This window comes from Haliotis rubra, unplaced genomic scaffold (assembly GCF_003918875.1).
Source record: "Haliotis rubra isolate DU_JTF1 unplaced genomic scaffold, ASM391887v1 Scf145, whole genome shotgun sequence".
Lineage (NCBI taxonomy): Eukaryota > Metazoa > Mollusca > Gastropoda > Lepetellida > Haliotidae > Haliotis > Haliotis rubra.
Genome location: NW_025765392.1, coordinates 302,138 through 322,381, shown reverse-complemented (window position 1 = coordinate 322,381; position 20,244 = coordinate 302,138). Strand labels below are relative to the sequence as shown.

Genomic DNA, 20,244 nt, shown 5'->3' with positions numbered 1-20,244 from the left:
GAGCTACATGCTGTAAGGGCAGTATTGGAGTTGAACCCTCTCCAGGGTGAGTTACAAGGGGTAAGGGCAGTATTGGGGTGGAACCCTCTCCAAGGTGAGTTACAAGGGGTAAGGGCAGTATTGGGGTGGAACCCTCTCCAGGGTGAGTGACAAGGGTAAGGGCAGTATTGGGTTGAACCCTCTCTGAACCTATGTTGGGTTAAGAGTGAGGTATTGGGTTGAACCCTCCCAAGGTGAGTTACAAGGGGTGTATTGGAACCCTCTCTCCAAGGTGAGTTACAAGGGGTAAGGGCAGTATTGGGGTTGAACCCTCTCCAAGGTGAGCTTACAAGGGGTGAAGGGGTAGTATTGTAGGTGTTGAAATGCTCCAGGATGAGTTCGACAAGGGATAAGGGGTAGTATTGGGGTTGAACCCTCTCCAAGGTGAGTTACATGGGGTAAGGGCAGTATTGGGGTTGAACCCTCTCCAAGGTGAGTTACATGAGTTAAGGGCAGTATTGGGGTTGAACCCTCTCCAAGGTGAGTTACATGAGTTAAGGGTAGTACTGGGGTTGAACCCTCTCCAGGGTGAGTGACAAGGGGTAAGGGCAGTATTGGGGTTGAACCCTCTCCAAGGTGAGTTACATGAGTTAAGGGCAGTATTGGGGTTGAACCCTCTCCAGGGTGAGTTACAAGGGGTAAGGGCAGTATTGGGGTTGAACCCTCTCCAGGGTGAGTTACAAGGGGTAAGGGCAGTATTGGGGTTGAACCCTCTCCAGGGTGAGTTACAAGGGGTAAGGGCAGTATTGGGGTTGAACCCTCTCCAGGTGAGTTACAAGGGGTAAGGGCAGTATTGGGGTTGAACCCTCTCCAAGGTGAGTTACAAGGGTAAGGGCAGTATTGGGGTTGAACCCTCTCCAAGGTGAGTTACATGAGTAAAGGGCAGTATTGGGGTTGAACCCTCTCCAAGGTGAGTTACATGAGTTAAGGGCAGTATTGGGGTTGAACCCTCTCCAAGGTGAGTTACATGGTGTAAGGGCAGTATTGGGGTTGAACCCTCTCCAAGGTGAGTTACATGGTGTAAGGGTATTGGGGTTGACCCTCTCCAAGGTGAGTTAACCCAGTATTGGGGTTGAACCCTCTCCAAGGTGAGTTACATGGTGTAAGAGTAGTACTGGGGTTGATCCAGGGTGCTGTATGTGTTCTGTTGTATTTCCTTGATGGCCAGTCTTCTGTATGGGTTTTATTGTATTCTTTAGATGATCCCATCATGATCAGGAATGCTACATTCAAGTGGACTTCAGAATTGGAACCAGCACTTACAAAGTAGGTGCAGAAACCAAACACAGTTATGTCTTGATATATAACTGAAGGAAAAATGTGCATCAACAACAATTCATATACAAAAATTATTTTCAAACTACCTCAGCTTGTGTCCCCTGGAGATTCTGGATGAGAGTAGATCCCCAGTACAGCACCCCCATCCTTTCAGCCCCTTTCCTCCCTACCCAGTCCACTCCAGGCCTACTTTAGATTCTGTATTGAGGTGTATATATTGCAGTATCAACCTGAAGATAAAGGACGGTCACCTTCTGGCTGTTGTTGGTCAGGTAGGATCTGGCAAGTCATCTCTTGTGTCGGCCATATTGGGCTGAACTGAACAAGGTCAAGGGCAAAGTCAGCACACGGGTGAGTTGAATAATGATGCAGACAAGACACCTCAGTCATATACAAGATGCCCAGATAAGGAATTTATGTACAAATTATGAGATTTGCATCCCAACCTTCCTCCTCATCAAACAAGTGTCATTCATTATTTTGTTATCAACTAAATATTAGTACAGACAACTTGATATTTGAACATGTGTTGTTTGGTTTGTATTGCCTTGTTACTGGATAAAATTATGTAAATTGGATTTAGTAAGGAATGAGACGACATCCAATTTACAACTGGTTAAAGTTACATTCTTCATTCGTCAGTGGAGATGTGAATCTCACTATTCAACAGTTAATAAATCATTTTCCTAAAAATAATAGACTGTTAAGAAGATTTTCGAAAATTATCAATAAAAAAGTTCAACAGTATTTTGTTGCTGACAAAGTGAAGTACAGGTTTAGCATTTAACTTTGAATCAATCATTGGTTAGAGGCAACTCAATACAACAGGCAACAAACATTTTAAGTTTCTTGTGTTGCTACAGGGATTGCTGAATGGGCTTGTGTGTCATGAGATAAGCAAATATTCAAAATACTGTAGTACACATTGATACAACACTTCCACTTATGTGTTATAGGGACGTGTAGCCTACGTACCTCAACAAGCCTGGATCCAGAACGACACCCTGCAGAACAACATCCTGTTTGGGAAGCCAATGGACAAGGAGCTCTACGATGAGGTGATGGAGTGCTGTGCCCTGAAACCCGACCTGGACATGCTGCCAGCAGGGGACATGACAGAGATAGGGGAGAGGGTAAGTGTGGGCACCTTGTAGATCATGTTTGTGTTTTGAAATTACATGCCAAATTGTTGTGGAACATCGTTCAATGTTATGGTGATATAACCTTATAAAATGTCTGGTTTGCATTTATTAAAAAAATTGAAATTGCCTCGACTCAGGTATGGGACAGTCCTCCAAGCGTGGTTAACCCGACCCTTGGCTAGGGGCACACCCACTCCTTGGGTGTTGTTCCCGGTCCTAGCTCTGGCTCCAGTTCCGGACAACTTCCCGGCGCTGACAACGATCCAGGCCTGTCGTTGTCCGGCATTCTATGCATGGCATCTCCGAGTGCGCCGGCTGCCTCGATGTCCTTGGGTCAGCTGAGGCTATCCGGGATACCTGTCTCCACAGGCTCTTTCCCTCGGGCCTTGGTGCCTTGGCTCGGGTACGAGCCATCGGTCGGTCGAGCTTTGAGGTTTGCTTCCTGCACGGTTCGTCCCTAAAGCAGATGCGCATAAGGATCAACGCCTTTCTGCCAAAGAGGCAGGCTGTTGGCCCCAACCCCACGGAGTCTTCCTGGTGAAGCGTTGGTCCCGGGTAGGGTGGCTGAAACCCAGCTCCGCTTCTTACTTCCGCTTGGGTGAGATGGTTATACCTCTCCTATTAAGTATTCGGACACAATTTGACTTCCCAGAGCTCAATCGCCAGTACCTGATTGCGCAGGAGGGGTTGTATGGACCCCTATGGTAAATGACTGCATCTATGCTGTCACCCTAGGCAAGGAAGAGGCGCCGACTCTGGCTGCATGCCACTGGTTACGCAACAGGCGCTCATGTCACTGTCCCACCGGATGACACGTCATACTCCACACTAGCGTGCCAACTGACGGATGTCCACTCACATCTGGTTCATGATGCTATCAGGTCATGTGTTTGCCAGATAGTGAATGCCGACTCGGGCTGCCTGTTGCCCAGTTTTCACTGGTTACGCAACAGGCGCTTACGTTGCTGCCCCTCCGGATGACACGTCATATGCCGCACAGCATGGCAGCTGACGGATGTCCACTCACACCTGGCTCATCATGCTATCAGGCATGTGTCAGCCACATATTGAGCGCCGACTCGGGCTGCCTGCTGTTCAGTTTTCGCTGGTTACACAACAGGCGTGCACATCACTGTACTACCAGATGGGTTCTACCCTGTTTCCGGGGCATTGACAGTTGTACGGGAGGCCGCAGAGGCAGTCGGCACCTTCAAGGACTCAATGCCCTTGTTGGAGCAACCCTTCAGTTCTCGAGACGTTCCTAAGGGGACCCAGCGCAAGCAGTCGACGCACTGCTGACCGTTGGGATCCACTGCCTTTTGCCCGACATCCCTGTAGGCGGTCAACTTTCCATATTCCTAAGGGAGTGGGAGAAAGTCACAGCCATGGGTTCGGTTATGCTCCATGCCGAGGTCCAGTCGTTGCTGGACGAGGCAAACGTCGGGGATTCAGACCTACAGACCTTAAGGGCTGAACGGCATGATGGAGGTTCCGTCTTTCAAGATAAAGACACTAAGATCAGTGATCTCATCTGTAGAGGCGGGGGATTGGCTCACATCAATCGACCAAGGACGTGTACCTTCATATCCCGATGCTCCCTGAGTTCAGGAAATACCTCAGGTTTTTTCCTTCGACGGGAAGTGTTAGCAGGTTTGTGTGCTCCCCTTCGGCCATGCCAAGGGTGTTCACCAAACTCATGTTATTACAGCGCATGTCGCCAGGGCACAGGACAAGTGTTGTCACTGTATCTAGATGACTGGCTACTCAGAGCGCTTGCCACGCAATCCTTTCCGTGATGGGTATTCTCACTAGCGGGATTGGATTATCAATCACAAGAAATCAGAACTAGTGCCTACACTAGCTCTAGTTTTCTGGGGAGAGAGATTCGAGACACGGCGTAGCGTGGTGTCTCTGTCTCCAAACTGCCTTACCAGGGTTCAGAGGGTTGCTTTGCAATCTCTCGAATTCCCCATGGCCTCGACACGGACATGGCTCCAGTTGCTAGACAACATGGCGACAGTGGTCATAGTGCTGGGTATGTTACTGGGAATTGTTGTCGAGTCCCCATACTCTTCCACCTCGCTTCACTGGCTGGGTGTATGTTAGTTCCACCCCACCTCGCTTCACTGGCTGGGTGTATGTTACTGGGAATTGTTGTCGAGTCCCCATACTCATCCAAATTGTTGGTTGGGAGGTGGGGTGGACTGATACGCTTTTAAGCCAATCAGCGTGTGAGCTTGGCATTTCTACTCCCTGCCCTAAACCACGCCCCCGGCCTGTTTGACATCAGTGGTCAGGTGACTGGGTGAGTTTTGCTATCTCTAATCAGTGGACGATTCCATTGGAGAATGGGTTTAATTTTGTCAGAATGCGGCTCCTGACTCACTATCTATGGGAGTCTGTCTTATGCTTATATGTACCCCAAGGAGGACCTTTAGAGGTTTCTGATTCTTTGATGAAAGTCCTCCTTGGGGTACGGCCACCCGCCTCCCCACATTCTGTCTGATTGCGTTCAGCATGAAAAGTGAAGTACGAGGTAGATGGTGATAGTTACGTGCTCATGGCTGTAGGGGGCGCTGAGGGGCCCTGTAGGGGTGGTCCCACAAGACAAAAACGAGTTTTTTGTTTTGTAAATAGTTTTATTAAAATATTGTTACAACTATCGTAGGATATTAAAATGGACATTTTAATGCTTATATGTACCCCAAGGAGGACTTTCTCCAAAGAATCAGAAACCTCTGCAGGTTTGTTCGAATTTTTTCATGATTATGTTTCTTAATGCACAAAAAATAAAGAAAACAAATGTAGTTCTTTCGGGAGTTTTTGCAAATTGCACAAAATGCATTTACAAATTTCACATCTTTAAAGGATGACTAGTATGTTAGGAACATCAATCATGACTTGGACCGAGCATGTAGTGCTTATGAAATGTAAGAGACAAAACCAACCTTGTGAAAAATATCGTCAATGAAAACAAGTGTTCCAAATTTGTTTGTGTTGTTCAATTATGAGAAAACATGATCGATTGCTTGGTCGATTGCTTATTTCAATTAATCGGACCACCACTAGTGTCTAGTGTGTATTTTTGTGTATTCTATTTGTTCCATATCTTGACATCAGGGCATCAACTTGAGTGGAGGACAGAAGCAGAGAGTGTCTTTAGCCAGAGCTGTCTACAATGATGCTGATATCTATCTCCTGGATGATCCTCTCAGTGCTGTCGACAGCCATGTTGGCAAGCACATCTTTGATAAAGTTATATGTAAAAACGGACTTCTGAAAAACAAGGTAATTCTTTAAATATGTGAACAAAGTATTTATATGCAGAAAAATAATGTTGACAAGCATCTGATAACATGCAGTCCAACAGAGTTTGAACAAACAATCCAATTTGTCACCTCTTTCACCTCTTTCAACAAGCAGTTTGCTCGGGACCTTCACATGACATGGAATCTTCATAGTGTTAAAATAGTCATTTCTCACTTGTTGTAGACACGGGTGCTGGTGACCCATGGCATCCACTGGCTGCTGGAGGTGGACACTGTGGTGGTGATGACCAACGGCCTCATCTCAGAGATGGGATCCTATGATGAGCTGCTGAGCCATAATGGACCCTTTGCCCTGTTCCTGAGGACCTACTTCTTGGAGAGTGAAGATGAAGAAGGGGAAAATCCTGAAGGTTAGCAAGGACAAGGTCGCTCAGCTTGTCCACCATCAGTTATGACATCTGTATAATTAAGAAATGAGATTGTGTTAGTGTGTGATCATTTGTGTTGCCATGGTGACAATATCTTTTAACCGTTCCTTGTCCTTATTCGATATACTTCATAAAATTTAAGCTACCAATTCAAGTTTTGAATGAACTATTGTCCTACTGTTGGCCTGGGCCTAGTCCTAGTTGAGTGGTTCCAGATATACATTACAGCAGTTAAACTCTGCTCACAGATACTTCAGTACAACTGGGGGTCAATGTTAGTACAGCTGGAGGTCATTGTCAATACAATGTAAGGTCAATGTCAGTACATCTTAAGGTCAATGTCAGTACAACTTGAGGTCAATGTCAGTACAACTGGAGGTCAGTGTCAGTACAGCTTGAGGTCAATGTCAGTACGGCTTAAGATCAATGTCAGTACAGCTTAAGGTCAACGTCAGTACAGCTTAAGGTCAACGTCAGTACATCTTAAGGTTAATGTCAGTACAACTGGAGGTCAATGTCAGTATAGCTTGAGGTCAATGTCAGTACAGCTTAAAGTCAATATCAGTACAGCTTAAGGTTAATGTCAGTACAACGTGAGGTCAGTGTCAGTACAGCTTAAGGTCAACGTCAGTACAGCTGGAGGTCAGTGTCATAGCTTGATGTCAATGTCAGTACAGCTTGAGGTCAATGTCAGTACAACTGGAGGTCAATGTCAGTACATCTAGGTTAATGTCAGTACAACTGGAGGTCAGTGTCAGTATAGCTTGATGTCAATGTCAGTACAGCTTGAGGTCAATGTCAGTACAACTGGAGGTCAGTGTCAGTACATCTTAAGGTCAATGTCAGTACAACTGGAGGTCACTGTCAGTACATCTTAAGGTCAATGTCAGTACAACTGGAGGTCAGTGTCAGTACAGCTTGAGGTAAATGTCAGTACAACTGAAGGTCAGTGTCAGTACAGCTTAAGGTCAATGTCAGTACAGCTTGAGGTAAATGTCAGTACAGCTTGAGGTCAATGCCAGTACAACTGAAGGTCAATGTCAGTACAGCTTGAGGTCAATGTCAGTACAGCTGGAGGTCAATGTCAGTACAACTGGAGGTCAGTGTCAGTACAGCTTGAGGTCAATGTCAGTACAACTGGAGGTCAGTGTCAGTACATCTTAAGGTCAATATCAGTACAACTGAAGGTCAGTGTCAGTACAGCTTGAGGTAAATGTCAGTACAACTGGAGGTCAGTGTCAGTACAGCTGGAGGTCAATGTCAGTACAACTGGAGGTCAATGTTAGTACAACTGAAGGTCAATGTCATTACAACTGAAGGTCAATGTCAGTACAACTGAAGGTCAATGGTATCGCTGTGTTTCAGTTATTGAGATGAAGCGCCAAGTGTTACAGAGGCTGGAGTCGGTGAAAACGGACGATGATTCAGAGGCAGACATCATGGAAATGAAACGGAAGTAAGATTGCACAAAATGAACAAAATTCTTTTTCTATGAGGACTTGGTTGTGTAGCGACAGTAAAACTACTCTCAGCAACATGGTCAGTATCTGGAGTGACTTTAATAGTAAATTCCTCGAACATAAAAGGATTATGTAATGTTAAATTCACTGTGATGATGGAATGCAAACACCTTCTCTTAAATGCTACAATCAGAGCAGAACATATTTCTTTTTAAATTGGGTTGTCACTGAGTTATTCGAAGGCTGGACAATCTAAATGAGGATTGATCTTGTTTACCAGTCAGCAGTGCAGTGTTTTATGAATATTTTCTCAAGTAAACATTGTGCCATGTGATATGTTACACGAACACTACAAACAAACCAGGTAAACTGGTATACTTGCTAAAGATATCATGGTAGCTCTCTCCATGAATAAGGTCTTTGAATGGCATTCAGCAATAATATTCTCCTTTCACTCTATGAGTCTTGAGGGGTCGTGGGGTTGCCTTCTGTATCCATATTCAGGAAAATATCAGGGTCTCTTTCATAGTGATCTTTAGAAACGTGTAACACGACATCAGTAGGCCCAAGAAACCCATGCCATTACCTGATTAAATCAAACTTCTTTGGAAATACATGAAAATGATTAAAGACTGGAACCCTAAGAAAAGATGTGTCATCTCATGTTGATCCTTGTTATAACTTTATTAACTTCTCTATCAACCCTTTGAAGATGCCGGTAAGAATTAGTCTTCAACAACACCTGCTTGTCACAAGATGTAGTTGATGGGATCCGGAAGTCAGACTTGCAGACTTGGTTATCATATCCTAATGATGTAGATCTAGGCTTATGATGACTTACATGTATGAACAGACAGCAGTTAGATATTCTAAGATGTTTAACAACAAAAACATGTGTTTACAGAAAGAGAGAGTCTGAGTGCCAAGTTGCAGATGAGGATGCAAAGCCCAAGGATGTAGAGGAAGATAAGGAGGACAAGAGGAAGCTGATCGAGGAGGAGAAGGTGGAGGGGGGCCGGGTGAGTCTGGATGCACCCAAGGAGGGAAAGTAGGATGTACCCACAGAGTTCTGCACGTCAGGGATATCAGTAGGAAGGCTATGTTTACTGACATGACATGATGGACTGCTTTTCTGGCTTCCATTGGCTTAGGCAGAGCTCTGTAATTTTTTCTACTTATAAACAACTTGACCAATGAGATTTACTGTATACACTAGTTAGTAGTGGCACTAGGTGTGTATGTTGTTTCTCACAATATTTTGTTCTCGTTGTGACAGTAATGCTCTTTAATTACCTCAGAATGCATAGTTGGCTTTGTTGTGGTCTTTTCAAGGTTTGGGGGCAGTGGTTAAAGCGTTTGCTTGTCACGCTGAAACCCTGAGTTCGATTCCCAACATGGGTACAATGTGTGAAGCCCATTTTTGGTGCCCCCCCCCTGTGATATTGCTGGAATATTACTAAAAGCAGCCTAAATCCATACTCACTCACTCACTCACTCACTTGTTGAGGTTTCACTATACAGCTAAACTACTCTGGTCTAGCAAGGTTTTACTGTATTAATGTTTTAGGTCCCTTCCAAGAATGGCAACTTACATACGAAATGTACTGTACATCTTAATAACATGTATTGGGCAAGTTGTTCCCTCTTAAGGTACACTGTAATATAGTATTGATTCAACTCTCTGTTTTGGAGCTGGCTCATTAAGGTAGTAAATGGAGGGTCAACAAAGAATAGTCACCTTGGGCGTATTGGTCTAGAAGTATCAGAGGAATGTTTATAAGTGGAATTTTCAGCTACAGCTTGTTCATCTTGGCCTGATCAAGTGAATCCTAATGCATTGCATGTCTGTGTCACAGCTGGTTGGGTCTATTATTGTGAAGGGGTGCACCTTTGTCAGTTGATTGTCCACATGTCCGAACAGCCGAGACAAGGTCGCCATTTTACATCTCAGTGTCGAGAAGTCGTCAGCAATATCCGAACTTTCTTTAAAAATGAAGCTACAAACATATTGCAGTTGAACATGAAATAGAAAAGTGATAATTGAACTGGGTGTAGAGAGTGATAGAGCGAGTGGAACGGATTGTGAAAGTAACTGACGTCTGTACGTTGTAAAGTTAGTAAACCAAACTAGATAGCATATGACTGTATAAACAATTCAAATAAGACATGAAATGATTGTTTTTTTCTGAAGTGTTGCTTTCCGGGACAAGTTCTATAACGAATTCATGCATGCATGCTTCGCACGAACACAACATTAATATCATTCTCTGCTCCCCTATTTAATGAAGTTAACTCGACCTCCCATTTGTGCCATTTGACCTCCCTTGTTATGCATATGTAGAGTAGCTCAGGTCAAGCTGAACGATTTGTAGGTGTAACCGTAAATTGTCTATCTTTTGAAGATGGTGCAATGTCCTTGGAATACACTTATATTAAAATATTTCAGGTGAAATGGAATGTTTTCATGACATTTGGTCGGGCTGTTGGACTGAAGTATGTTGGCCTCATCTTCATCCTGTACGGGCTGTACGAGGCAGCGGCAGTCATAGCCAACGTCTGGCTGAGTGAGTGGACAGATGATGCTCAGCTTAACAACATCTCAGCCCTGCCATTCAACAGCACTGAGCGGCTCGACAGGAACAACTACTACTTGGGGATATACGGAGGCCTTGGCGCCGCAGAGAGTAAGTAGCGTCATGTTTCAGTCTGGTGCAGACAATCCAATGGTTGATGTGATGAGTGTCAATCTATGTAGCTTGGATACGGTGCATATCTTACCACATGATCTTGTTACTCACCTCCTATGACAAGCATGGTTTGTTAAGGACCATTTGTAACCATGAAACAGGATGTAAAACTTAACTGTTTTGGTGACATAAATTTAGCATGGGTATATCATGCTGTAGACTAATGCTTGGTCTCTGAATATATATACTTTTGATAAGAACAAGTAATTCATTTTAAACTGAAAAAGAGCCCCAGATTTCAGATCCTGGGGAAATCTAGACTTGGTCCATTTAGTTTTTAGAAATGCCCACAGAAGGGAAATTAATATGGCTCAGGGACTTTGAGACAGACTTTTGATACAGAAGAGATGTATTTACAGTCGAGAGTCTTGGATGCAACACCTTAATGCATGTCATCACTGCTCATAATATCAGGTGGTCAGTCTTGGTAACCTGATGATTGCATGCCATCATTGCTCATAACATCAGGTGGTCAGTCTTGGTAGCCTGATGATTGCATGTCATCACTGATCATAATATCTGGTGGTCAGTCTTGGTAACCTGATGATTGCATGTCATCATTGCTCATAATATCTGGTGGTCAGTCTTGGTAGCCTGATGATTGCATGTCATCACTGATCATAATATCTGGTGGTCAGTCTTGGTAGCCTGATGATTGCATGTCATCACTGATCATAATATCAGGTGGTCAGTCTTGGTAACCTGATGATTGCATGTCATCATTGCTCATAATATCTGGTGGTCAGTCTTGGTAGCCTGATGATTGCATGTCATCACTGATCATAATATCTGGTGGTCAGTCTTGGTAACCTGATGATTGCATGTCATCATTGCTCATAATATCTGGTGGTCAGTCTTGGTAGCCTGATGATTGCATGTCATCACTGATCATAATATCTGGTGGTCAGTCTTGGTAACCTGATGATTGCATGTCATCATTGCTCATAATATCAGGTGGTCAGTCTTGGTAACCTGATGATTGCATGTCATCATTGCTCATAATATCAGGTGGTCAGTCTTGGTAACCTGATGATTGCATGTCATCATTGCTCATAATATCAGGTGGTCAGTCTTGGTAGCCTGATGATTGCATGTCATCACTGATCATAATATCAGGTGGTCAGTCTTGGTAACCTGATGATTGCATGTCATCACTGATCATAATATCAGGTGGTCAGTCTTGGTAACCTGATGATTGCATGTCATCACTGATCATAATATCAGGTGGTCAGTCTTGGTAACCTGATGATTGCATGCCATCATTGCTCTTAATATCAGGTGGTCAGTCTTGGTAACCTGATGATTGCATGTCATCACTGATCATAATATCAGATGGTCAGTCTTGGTAGCCTGATGATTGCATGTCATCACTGATCATAATATCAGATGGTCAGTCTTGGTAACCTGATGATTGCATGTCATCACTGATCATAATATCAGGTGGTCAGTCTTGGTAACCTGATGATTGCATGCCATCATTGCTCATAATATCAGGTGGTCAGTCTTGGTAACCTGATGATTGCATGTCATCACTGATCATAATATCAGATGGTCAGTCTTGGTAACCTGATGATTGCATGCCATCATTGCTCTTAATATCAGGTGGTCAGTCTTGGTAACCTGATGATTGCATGTCATCACTGATCATAATATCAGGTGGTCAGTCTTGGTAGCCTGATGATTGCATGTCATCATTGCTCATAATATCAGGTGGTCAGTCTTGGTAACCTGATGATTGCATGTCATCACTGATCATAATATCAGATGGTCAGTCTTGGTAACCTGATGATTGCATGCCATCATTGCTCTTAATATCAGGTGGTCAGTCTTGGTAACTAGATGATTGCATGTCATCACTGATCATAATATCAGATGGTCAGTCTTGGTAACCTGATGATTGCATGCCATCATTGCTCTTAATATCAGGTGGTCAGTCTTGGTAGCCTGATGATTGCATGTCATCACTGATCATAATATCAGATGGTCAGTCTTGGTAACCTGATGATTGCATGCCATCATTGCTCATAATATCAGGTGGTCAGTCTTGGTAACCTGATGATTGCATGTCATCATTGCTCATAATATCTGGTGGTCAGTCTTGGTAACCTGATGATTGCATGTCATCATTGCTCATAATATCTGGTGGTCAGTCTTGGTAACCTGATGATTGCATGTCATCATTGCTCATAATATCAGGTGGTCAGTCTTGGTAACCTGATGATTGCATGTCATCACTGATCATAATATCAGATGGTCAGTCTTGGTAACCTGATGATTGCATGCCATCATTGCTCATAATATCAGGTGGTCAGTCTTGGTAACCTGATGATTACATGACATCATTGCTCATAATATCAGGTGGTCAGTCTTGGTAACCTGATGATTGCATGACATCATTGCTCATAATATCAGGTGGTCAGTCTTGGTAACCTGATGATTGCATGTCATCATTGCTCATAATATCAGGTGGTCAGTCTTGTTAACCTGATGATTGCATGTCATCATTGCTCATAATATCAGGTGGTCAGCCTTGGTAGCTCGATGGTTGCATGTCATCATTGCTCATAATATCAGGTGGTCAGTCTTGGTAACCTGATGATTGCATGCCATCACTGCTCATAATATCAGGTGGTCAGTCATGGTAGCCTAATGATTGGATGTCATCATTGCTCATAATATCAGGTGCTCAGTCTTGGTAACCTGATGATTGCATGTCATCATTGCTCATAATATCAGGTGGTCAGCCTTGGTAGCTCGATGATTGCATGTCATCATTGCTCATAATATCAGGTGGTCAGTCTTGGTAACTAGATGATTGCATGTCATCACTGATCATAATATCAGATGGTCAGTCTTGGTAACCTGATGATTGCATGCCATCATTGCTCTTAATATCAGGTGGTCAGTCTTGGTAGCCTGATGATTGCATGTCATCACTGATCATAATATCAGATGGTCAGTCTTGGTAACCTGATGATTGCATGCCATCATTGCTCATAATATCAGGTGGTCAGTCTTGGTAACCTGATGCTTGCATGTCATCATTGCTCATAATATCTGGTGGTCAGTCTTGGTAACCTGATGATTGCATGTCATCATTGCTCATAATATCTGGTGGTCAGTCTTGGTAACCTGATGATTGCATGTCATCATTGCTCATAATATCAGGTGGTCAGTCTTGGTAACCTGATGATTGCATGTCATCACTGATCATAATATCAGATGGTCAGTCTTGGTAACCTGATGATTGCATGCCATCATTGCTCATAATATCAGGTGGTCAGTCTTGGTAACCTGATGATTACATGACATCATTGCTCATAATATCAGGTGGTCAGTCTTGGTAACCTGATGATTGCATGACATCATTGCTCATAATATCAGGTGGTCAGTCTTGGTAACCTGATGATTGCATGTCATCATTGCTCATAATATCAGGTGGTCAGTCTTGTTAACCTGATGATTGCATGTCATCATTGCTCATAATATCAGGTGGTCAGCCTTGGTAGCTCGATGGTTGCATGTCATCATTGCTCATAATATCAGGTGGTCAGTCTTGGTAACCTGATGATTGCATGCCATCACTGCTCATAATATCAGGTGGTCAGTCATGGTAGCCTAATGATTGGATGTCATCATTGCTCATAATATCAGGTGCTCAGTCTTGGTAACCTGATGATTGCATGTCATCATTGCTCATAATATCAGGTGGTCAGCCTTGGTAGCTCGATGATTGCATGTCATCATTGCTCATAATATCAGGTGGTCAGTCTTGGTAACCTGATTATTGCATGCCATCACTGCTCATAATATCAGGTGGTCAGTCTTGGTAGCCTAATGATTGGATGTCATCATTGCTCATAATATCAGGTGGTCAGTCTTGGTAACCTGATGATTGCATGCCATCATTGCTCATAATATCAGGTGGTCAGTCTTGGTAGCCTGATGATTGCATGTCATCATTGCTCATAATGTCAGGTGGTCAGTCTTGGTAACCTGATGATTGCATGTCATCATTGCTCATAATATCAGGTGGTCAGTCTTGGTAACCTGATGATTGCATGTCATCATTGCTCATAATGTCAGGTGGTCAGTCTTGGTAACCTGATGATTGCATGTCATCATTGCTCATAATATCAGGTGGTCAGTCTTGGTAACCTGATGATTGCATGTCATCATTGCTCATAATATCAGGTGGTCAGTCTTGGTAACCTGATTATTGCATGCCATCACTGCTCATAATATTAGTCACTCAATTTTCTTGATCAGACTGAACTATTTAGAGGCCCCAGTCATGTAACAGAGTGGAGACTTAGACAATGAACAAGACAATTGTGTCAACTCCATAGGGGGGTGTCTCGGCAGAATGTACTCTGGCAGTATACATTTTACTCTTGTGTTAGGAAACATTGTATATTCTCATGTCTCATGGGTTTCTCCATCACCGTCAGAATCCAAATGATTATACTTGATCACTTATACTTTAGCTTGCTGTAAGTGAGGCTCCATGCTACTTGTGTCATGAAACATTTCCTGTTCTTGTTTGTCAGCAATCTTTGTCATGGGTTTCTCCATCACCGTCAGCATCCGATCTGTACATGCTTCTCGGATTCTCCACAACCGCATGCTGGTCAACATCTTCAAAGCCCCGATGTCATACTTTGATACTACCCCTGCGGGACGTATTGTCAACAGATTCTCCCAGGACATTGAAACAGTGGACAACGAGTTGCCCCTGACATTTGAGATGTGGCTGGACACGGCCCTGCTGGTCTTCGGGACAATCATTGTGATCAGCTACAGCACACCCATCTTCCTGGCTGTCATAGTGCCACTGTTTATCCTCTACTTCTTTATACAGGTAATCCTTCAAATACATATTCAAGATGTAGCCTTGAGAATGCAAGGTTGGTAGGCTAGTGTCAATTCACATTCCTATAAGTGACATTCTGTTTGACAATAATGTACTGTATATGACCATAGATAAGCCGAATTCTACTATGGCTACGTGAAATGCTCGAATTTGATTGGTCAATCAATAAAATCAGACGCTATCAATTTTGGATTGACAATGCGACTGATTTCACGGCCCTTCACTGCGTACGTATACATCACTGCCGCACTACTTTAGCTTGGCCACCAACATGACTAATATCAACACAACAGACGTGATGTAAATGCTTACAAAACATTTATTAAAACTCGAAAAATACGATTATACGATTTCTCCTCCACAATTATTAGGGAACCTCACTATCATAATTATTACCTTCTAATATTAAAATATTCAAACTCAATTACAATACACAGCCCCAAACACAGCTACGCGTTCGGCTTCAAATGAAATTTAGAGACTATCAATTTGGTGTAACATTCATCTAATTTCCAAACACAGTATGTTTATCTCCTAACTCATTGATAAGCTGAGGTCCTAACTTGAGCCTTAAAATCAAAATGGTATGTTCCGTGCATAAGCCAAACCATCAACCTTAGTTCATATTTTCGTTGTGATCAGTCTTCAGGAATACTAGTAGACTGTCAACAATTTCACATAGAATTCACATTGGTACCTGTCCTTTTTAGAGATTCTACATACCAACATCTCGTCAAGTGAAGAGACTTGAGTCGAAGACGCGGTCCCCAATCTATAGTCACTTTGGGGAGACTGTGTCAGGAGCTAGTGTGATACGAGCATATGGGGTAACAGATAGATTCATTGACGAGTCCGAGAAGAGGGTCGACAACAACCAGAGGTTTGCTTTTGCTGGATTTTCAGCTAACAGGTGAGGAAGAAATCGACAGTAGTGGTAATTTGGTTTTCCTTGGAGTTATCTGGATTCAATTAACATTGATAATTTCAATAATATTATTGAACCAAACCACAACTATGCTTGAATCAGGTCATGGATGTCTTGAAAAGGAAGGGAATGAGTAAATTGTGTTTAGAGTTGATGTGAACCATATGTCAGTAATGCAGCTATTTACCATGTTTGTTAATCCAGTATTAGTATTGTACTGACAAACGTACAAATATATCCTGTTCTTAAGTAGCCTGTTGAAGACCACCTGCTGTGATCACTCAGAGAGTCGAGTTCAATTACATAAGTTGGTTATTGAGCCCTGTTGTAAAGCTAGCAATCTTCTGTTCTAAAATTTGAAGGGTAGCCTAGTGGTTAAAGCATTTGCCCGTCGAGCTGAAGACCCAGGTTCAATTCCTCACATGGGTACAATGTGTGATGCCCATTTCTGGTGTCCCCTGCCGTGATATTGCTGGAATGTTGCTAAAAGACAGCCATTCTATCATACACAATCAAACATGAGTGTGATTTAACAATGAATGTTTATAAGAGACAACTGTAAACTTAGGTGAAATTTCTTTTTGTCAGATGGTTGGGCATCCGTCTGGAGTTCCTAGGCAACTTAATCATCTTGGCAGCCTCAGTGTTTGCTGTTCTGGCCCGCGACAGCATCACTGGAGGGTTGGTCGGCCTCTCCATCTCATATGCCTTAGAGGTAAATGTCAATCAGGCCACCAGCCTAATAACCGTTAGCCTGTTTTGTTATGGCAAGCCATATTTGGGGATGTCATAAGGTCACTCTCTGTTAAATGGGCTGATTAACTTTCAACCCCAGAAATGTTAAAAGGTAAGTGTCAATCAGAAGACCTTTTAAGTAATGTTCACCTTCCAATATATTAAATGTAATTGGAGTTAAATATAGATCATAAGACCTATTAATTAGAGGATAAAGCTGCACTGTTTTCACTTTTGCAGTCCTTTATCGTTGATTAAAGACCACTAAATGTAGTTTAGAAACCGAATGTATTAGCGATTTCCAACATATTTGTTTCAAAAGGGTCAACAAGTTTATTGTATTCATATATGCGGTCAGTCAGTCACTTAATTTGGGGTCCTTAGACTGCCATTCAAGTACCGTTTTGATGAGCTCTCAGCCAATTAGAATCGACTATCACACAATCTCGTGCTAAAGCTTTTAACATCCAAAATATTTATAGTCCTTGGAGGTTTATGTTGATCAGGAGACCTCCTGATTATTGTTCAACTTCCAACATATTTAGAGGATGATCAGAGTATGGTCTTGTTTATGGCACAGATACCGAACGTTATAGTTCTTCTTCAAAGAATTGGAACAAAATTGTTATTATGACATTTTTCTCAGTAGATATATATGATTTTAGTACATAAAATTTTTATATTCTGTTGTTTCCAAATCTGATCTATATCGATGAGATCAAATATTATCAGATGTTATCTTTGTTAACATGCTTTTGACCAAAATTAACAGCCATGTATGCATTGCATGTAGCTTACTAAAAAATTTAGTGAGATATCTGTTAACCAGAAGAAATCATTTTCAGCCATTCTTCTCATGTCTGTTTTCAGATAACAGGAAATCTTAACTGGTTGGTTCGTATGACCTCTGATCTCGAGACACAAGTGGTTTCAGTTGAAAGACTCAAAGAGTACACAGAGATTGCATCAGAGGTGAGAAGTGCTTTGTATGCTGCAATACCTTCCTACAACTAACACTCTCATGCTAGCAAAACATTTGCAAATTGTTTGGAGAGAAAAACACCCTATCAGTGAATTCACTGATTCCCTCGCTCACCTCTGTTAGCTGAGCCTGAAAAAGTAAGGGAATTTTAGTTCAAGTTTTCAGGCATTGGATAGTTTTGGAAAACCAAAAAAGTAAAGAAGGCATTGAAATACATATTTATATATGAGTAACTTTGGGGGAAAAGTCATTGAAATCTGTCACACTAAAATATGAACCCGATTGAAACCCATTTCTATGTGCCTTAAGAGAACAAATTGCTGAAATGTGCAGCACTCACTCACTCACTCACTCACTCACTCACTCACTCACTCACTCACTCACTCACTCACTCACTCACTCACTCACTCACTCACTCACTCACTCACTCACTCACGGGGCGGTGGGGTAGCCTAATGGTTAAAGCGTTGGCTCGTCACGCCGAAGACCCGGGTTCGAATCCCCACATGGGTACAATGTGTGAAGCCCATTTCTGGTGTCCCCCGCCGTGATGTTGCTGGAATATTGCTAAAAGCGGCGTAAAACCAAACTCAGTCACTCACTCACTCACTCACTCACTCAACTCACTCACTCACATCGTTTGTGGCAGTCTTGTGGATGATTCCAGTGATTATAAACTTATCAACTTTTCCTCCCTGACCTACGTTCCACAGCTGAATTTGCCCATGCATCTGCAATCACTCTGTTTCAGGCTGCCTGGTCTCGGCGGGAACACCGTCCCAACCACGACTGGCCACAGTCTGGACTGGTCAAGTTTGTGGACTACTCGACACGCTATCGACAAGGTCTTGACCTGGTGCTGCGGGGCATCTCATGCACCATCAACCCAGGAGAGAAGGTGACTGATCCAAGCCTGTGTCAAGCAGTAAAACAAATAGCTGCAAGCCTGTGTCAAGCAGTAAAACAAATAGCTGACACATTATCCTGTGATCATTGTGTGTACACAATGTGTGTATCGTTTTGAATTTCCAAATGACTTACATAGTAATCTTTAAAAAGGAGTAATGTTCTATTGCCTGGCAACATTATACTTTGTTTTGCCAGAAATGCAGCTTATAGTTGATGCAGGCTGAGGATCCAGGCTGTCATGTTATTTTTTTGTGCATCCCAGACTGGTTGAAAGATACTCACAGACTGTGTTTGATCGTAATACCCTTGGAAGGGGAGATAACCACAGGCTGTGTTTGATCCTAACATCCTTGTACTCCAGGTCGGCATTGTGGGCAGGACAGGTGCCGGGAAGTCATCTCTGACCCTGTCACTGTTCCGACTGATCGAGGGGGCAGGAGGGCAGATAGTCATAGATGGTGTTGACATCAGTATGTTGGGACTACATGATCTCAGGAAGAGACTTACCATCTTACCACAGGTAACTGAACAGAATCATGCTGTGTACCAGCGCTGCTTATCATAGGCCTGACTGTAGGTAGACATCAGCACTCATGATCTTAGGAGAAAGGATATGTCTTGTCATATTGGTGAGGTACTCACATGAACTTCCTCCTAAGTTAAGTTTTCTAGATGTCATTCCAGGAACCCCTCCAAAGTCATTGGGGGGTGTGTGTGTGGTGTGTGAGTGTGTGTGTGTTTTAACCCTAAACAACCTGAAGTAAATGTCATTTTTATGTAAATGAAAAACATGTCTGTTGAGATGTGGCCCAGATGGATGCAACAGATGAGGTATCTGCTCACCATTATGAAATTTGACAAGTGTGTTACTGTGTTTATGAGTTACTGTGATATTAAGTTTTAATTTTTAGTCATATTAAACTTTTTGAATATAGGCTGAGTAACTTAACTACATATTTTGAGCTTTATACCCTATTTAAGAAAATAATACCAGACAAACATGGCAGATAAGCACCTTGTATTCTGTAGGCATGCACATATAATCTTTAGCTCGATGTTTCTCTTTGGGAAGTTGAATGTATCTATTTCTGATATTTTCTGCAAATGGTGGTATGAACTCTTGTCTGTAACATACCATGTCCCACCAGGACCCTGTGCTGTTTGCTGGGAGCCTCAGGATCAACTTGGACCCTCTTGACGAGCACAGTGACAGCCAGATTTGGACAGCCCTGGACCACGCCCACCTGAAGACATTTGTCCAATCTCTGCCGGACACACTGCAACATGAGTGTGGGGAAGGAGGGGAGAATCTCAGGTACATGTGTCTTTCGAAATCCACACTAGTATGTCTGCCTGAGACAACTAAATTGTTCTATGAACAAGTGAAAATCAATTATGGTAGTCTTCCCTTACCAACATGTGAAGGATATTATTCTGAACCAGTCGTAAATGCTTTA

General features: G+C 42.9%; 1 protein-coding gene across 1 annotated transcript in view; it reads left to right on the top strand.

Moving 5' to 3' along the window:
* Positions 1-20,244, top strand: part of LOC124269476 (multidrug resistance-associated protein 1-like) — a 48,998-nt gene that overhangs the window by 26,205 nt on the left and 2,549 nt on the right. The window contains 16 exon segments of the mRNA XM_046704477.1: positions 1,239-1,305; positions 1,541-1,631; positions 1,633-1,668; positions 2,274-2,450; positions 5,580-5,747; positions 5,952-6,138; positions 7,522-7,612; positions 8,521-8,635; positions 10,063-10,300; positions 14,914-15,224; positions 15,947-16,146; positions 16,750-16,876; positions 17,767-17,868; positions 18,630-18,776; positions 19,149-19,307; positions 19,936-20,102. Coding sequence (XP_046560433.1) covers positions 1,239-1,305; positions 1,541-1,631; positions 1,633-1,668; positions 2,274-2,450; positions 5,580-5,747; positions 5,952-6,138; positions 7,522-7,612; positions 8,521-8,635; positions 10,063-10,300; positions 14,914-15,224; positions 15,947-16,146; positions 16,750-16,876; positions 17,767-17,868; positions 18,630-18,776; positions 19,149-19,307; positions 19,936-20,102 — 2,383 coding nt within the window.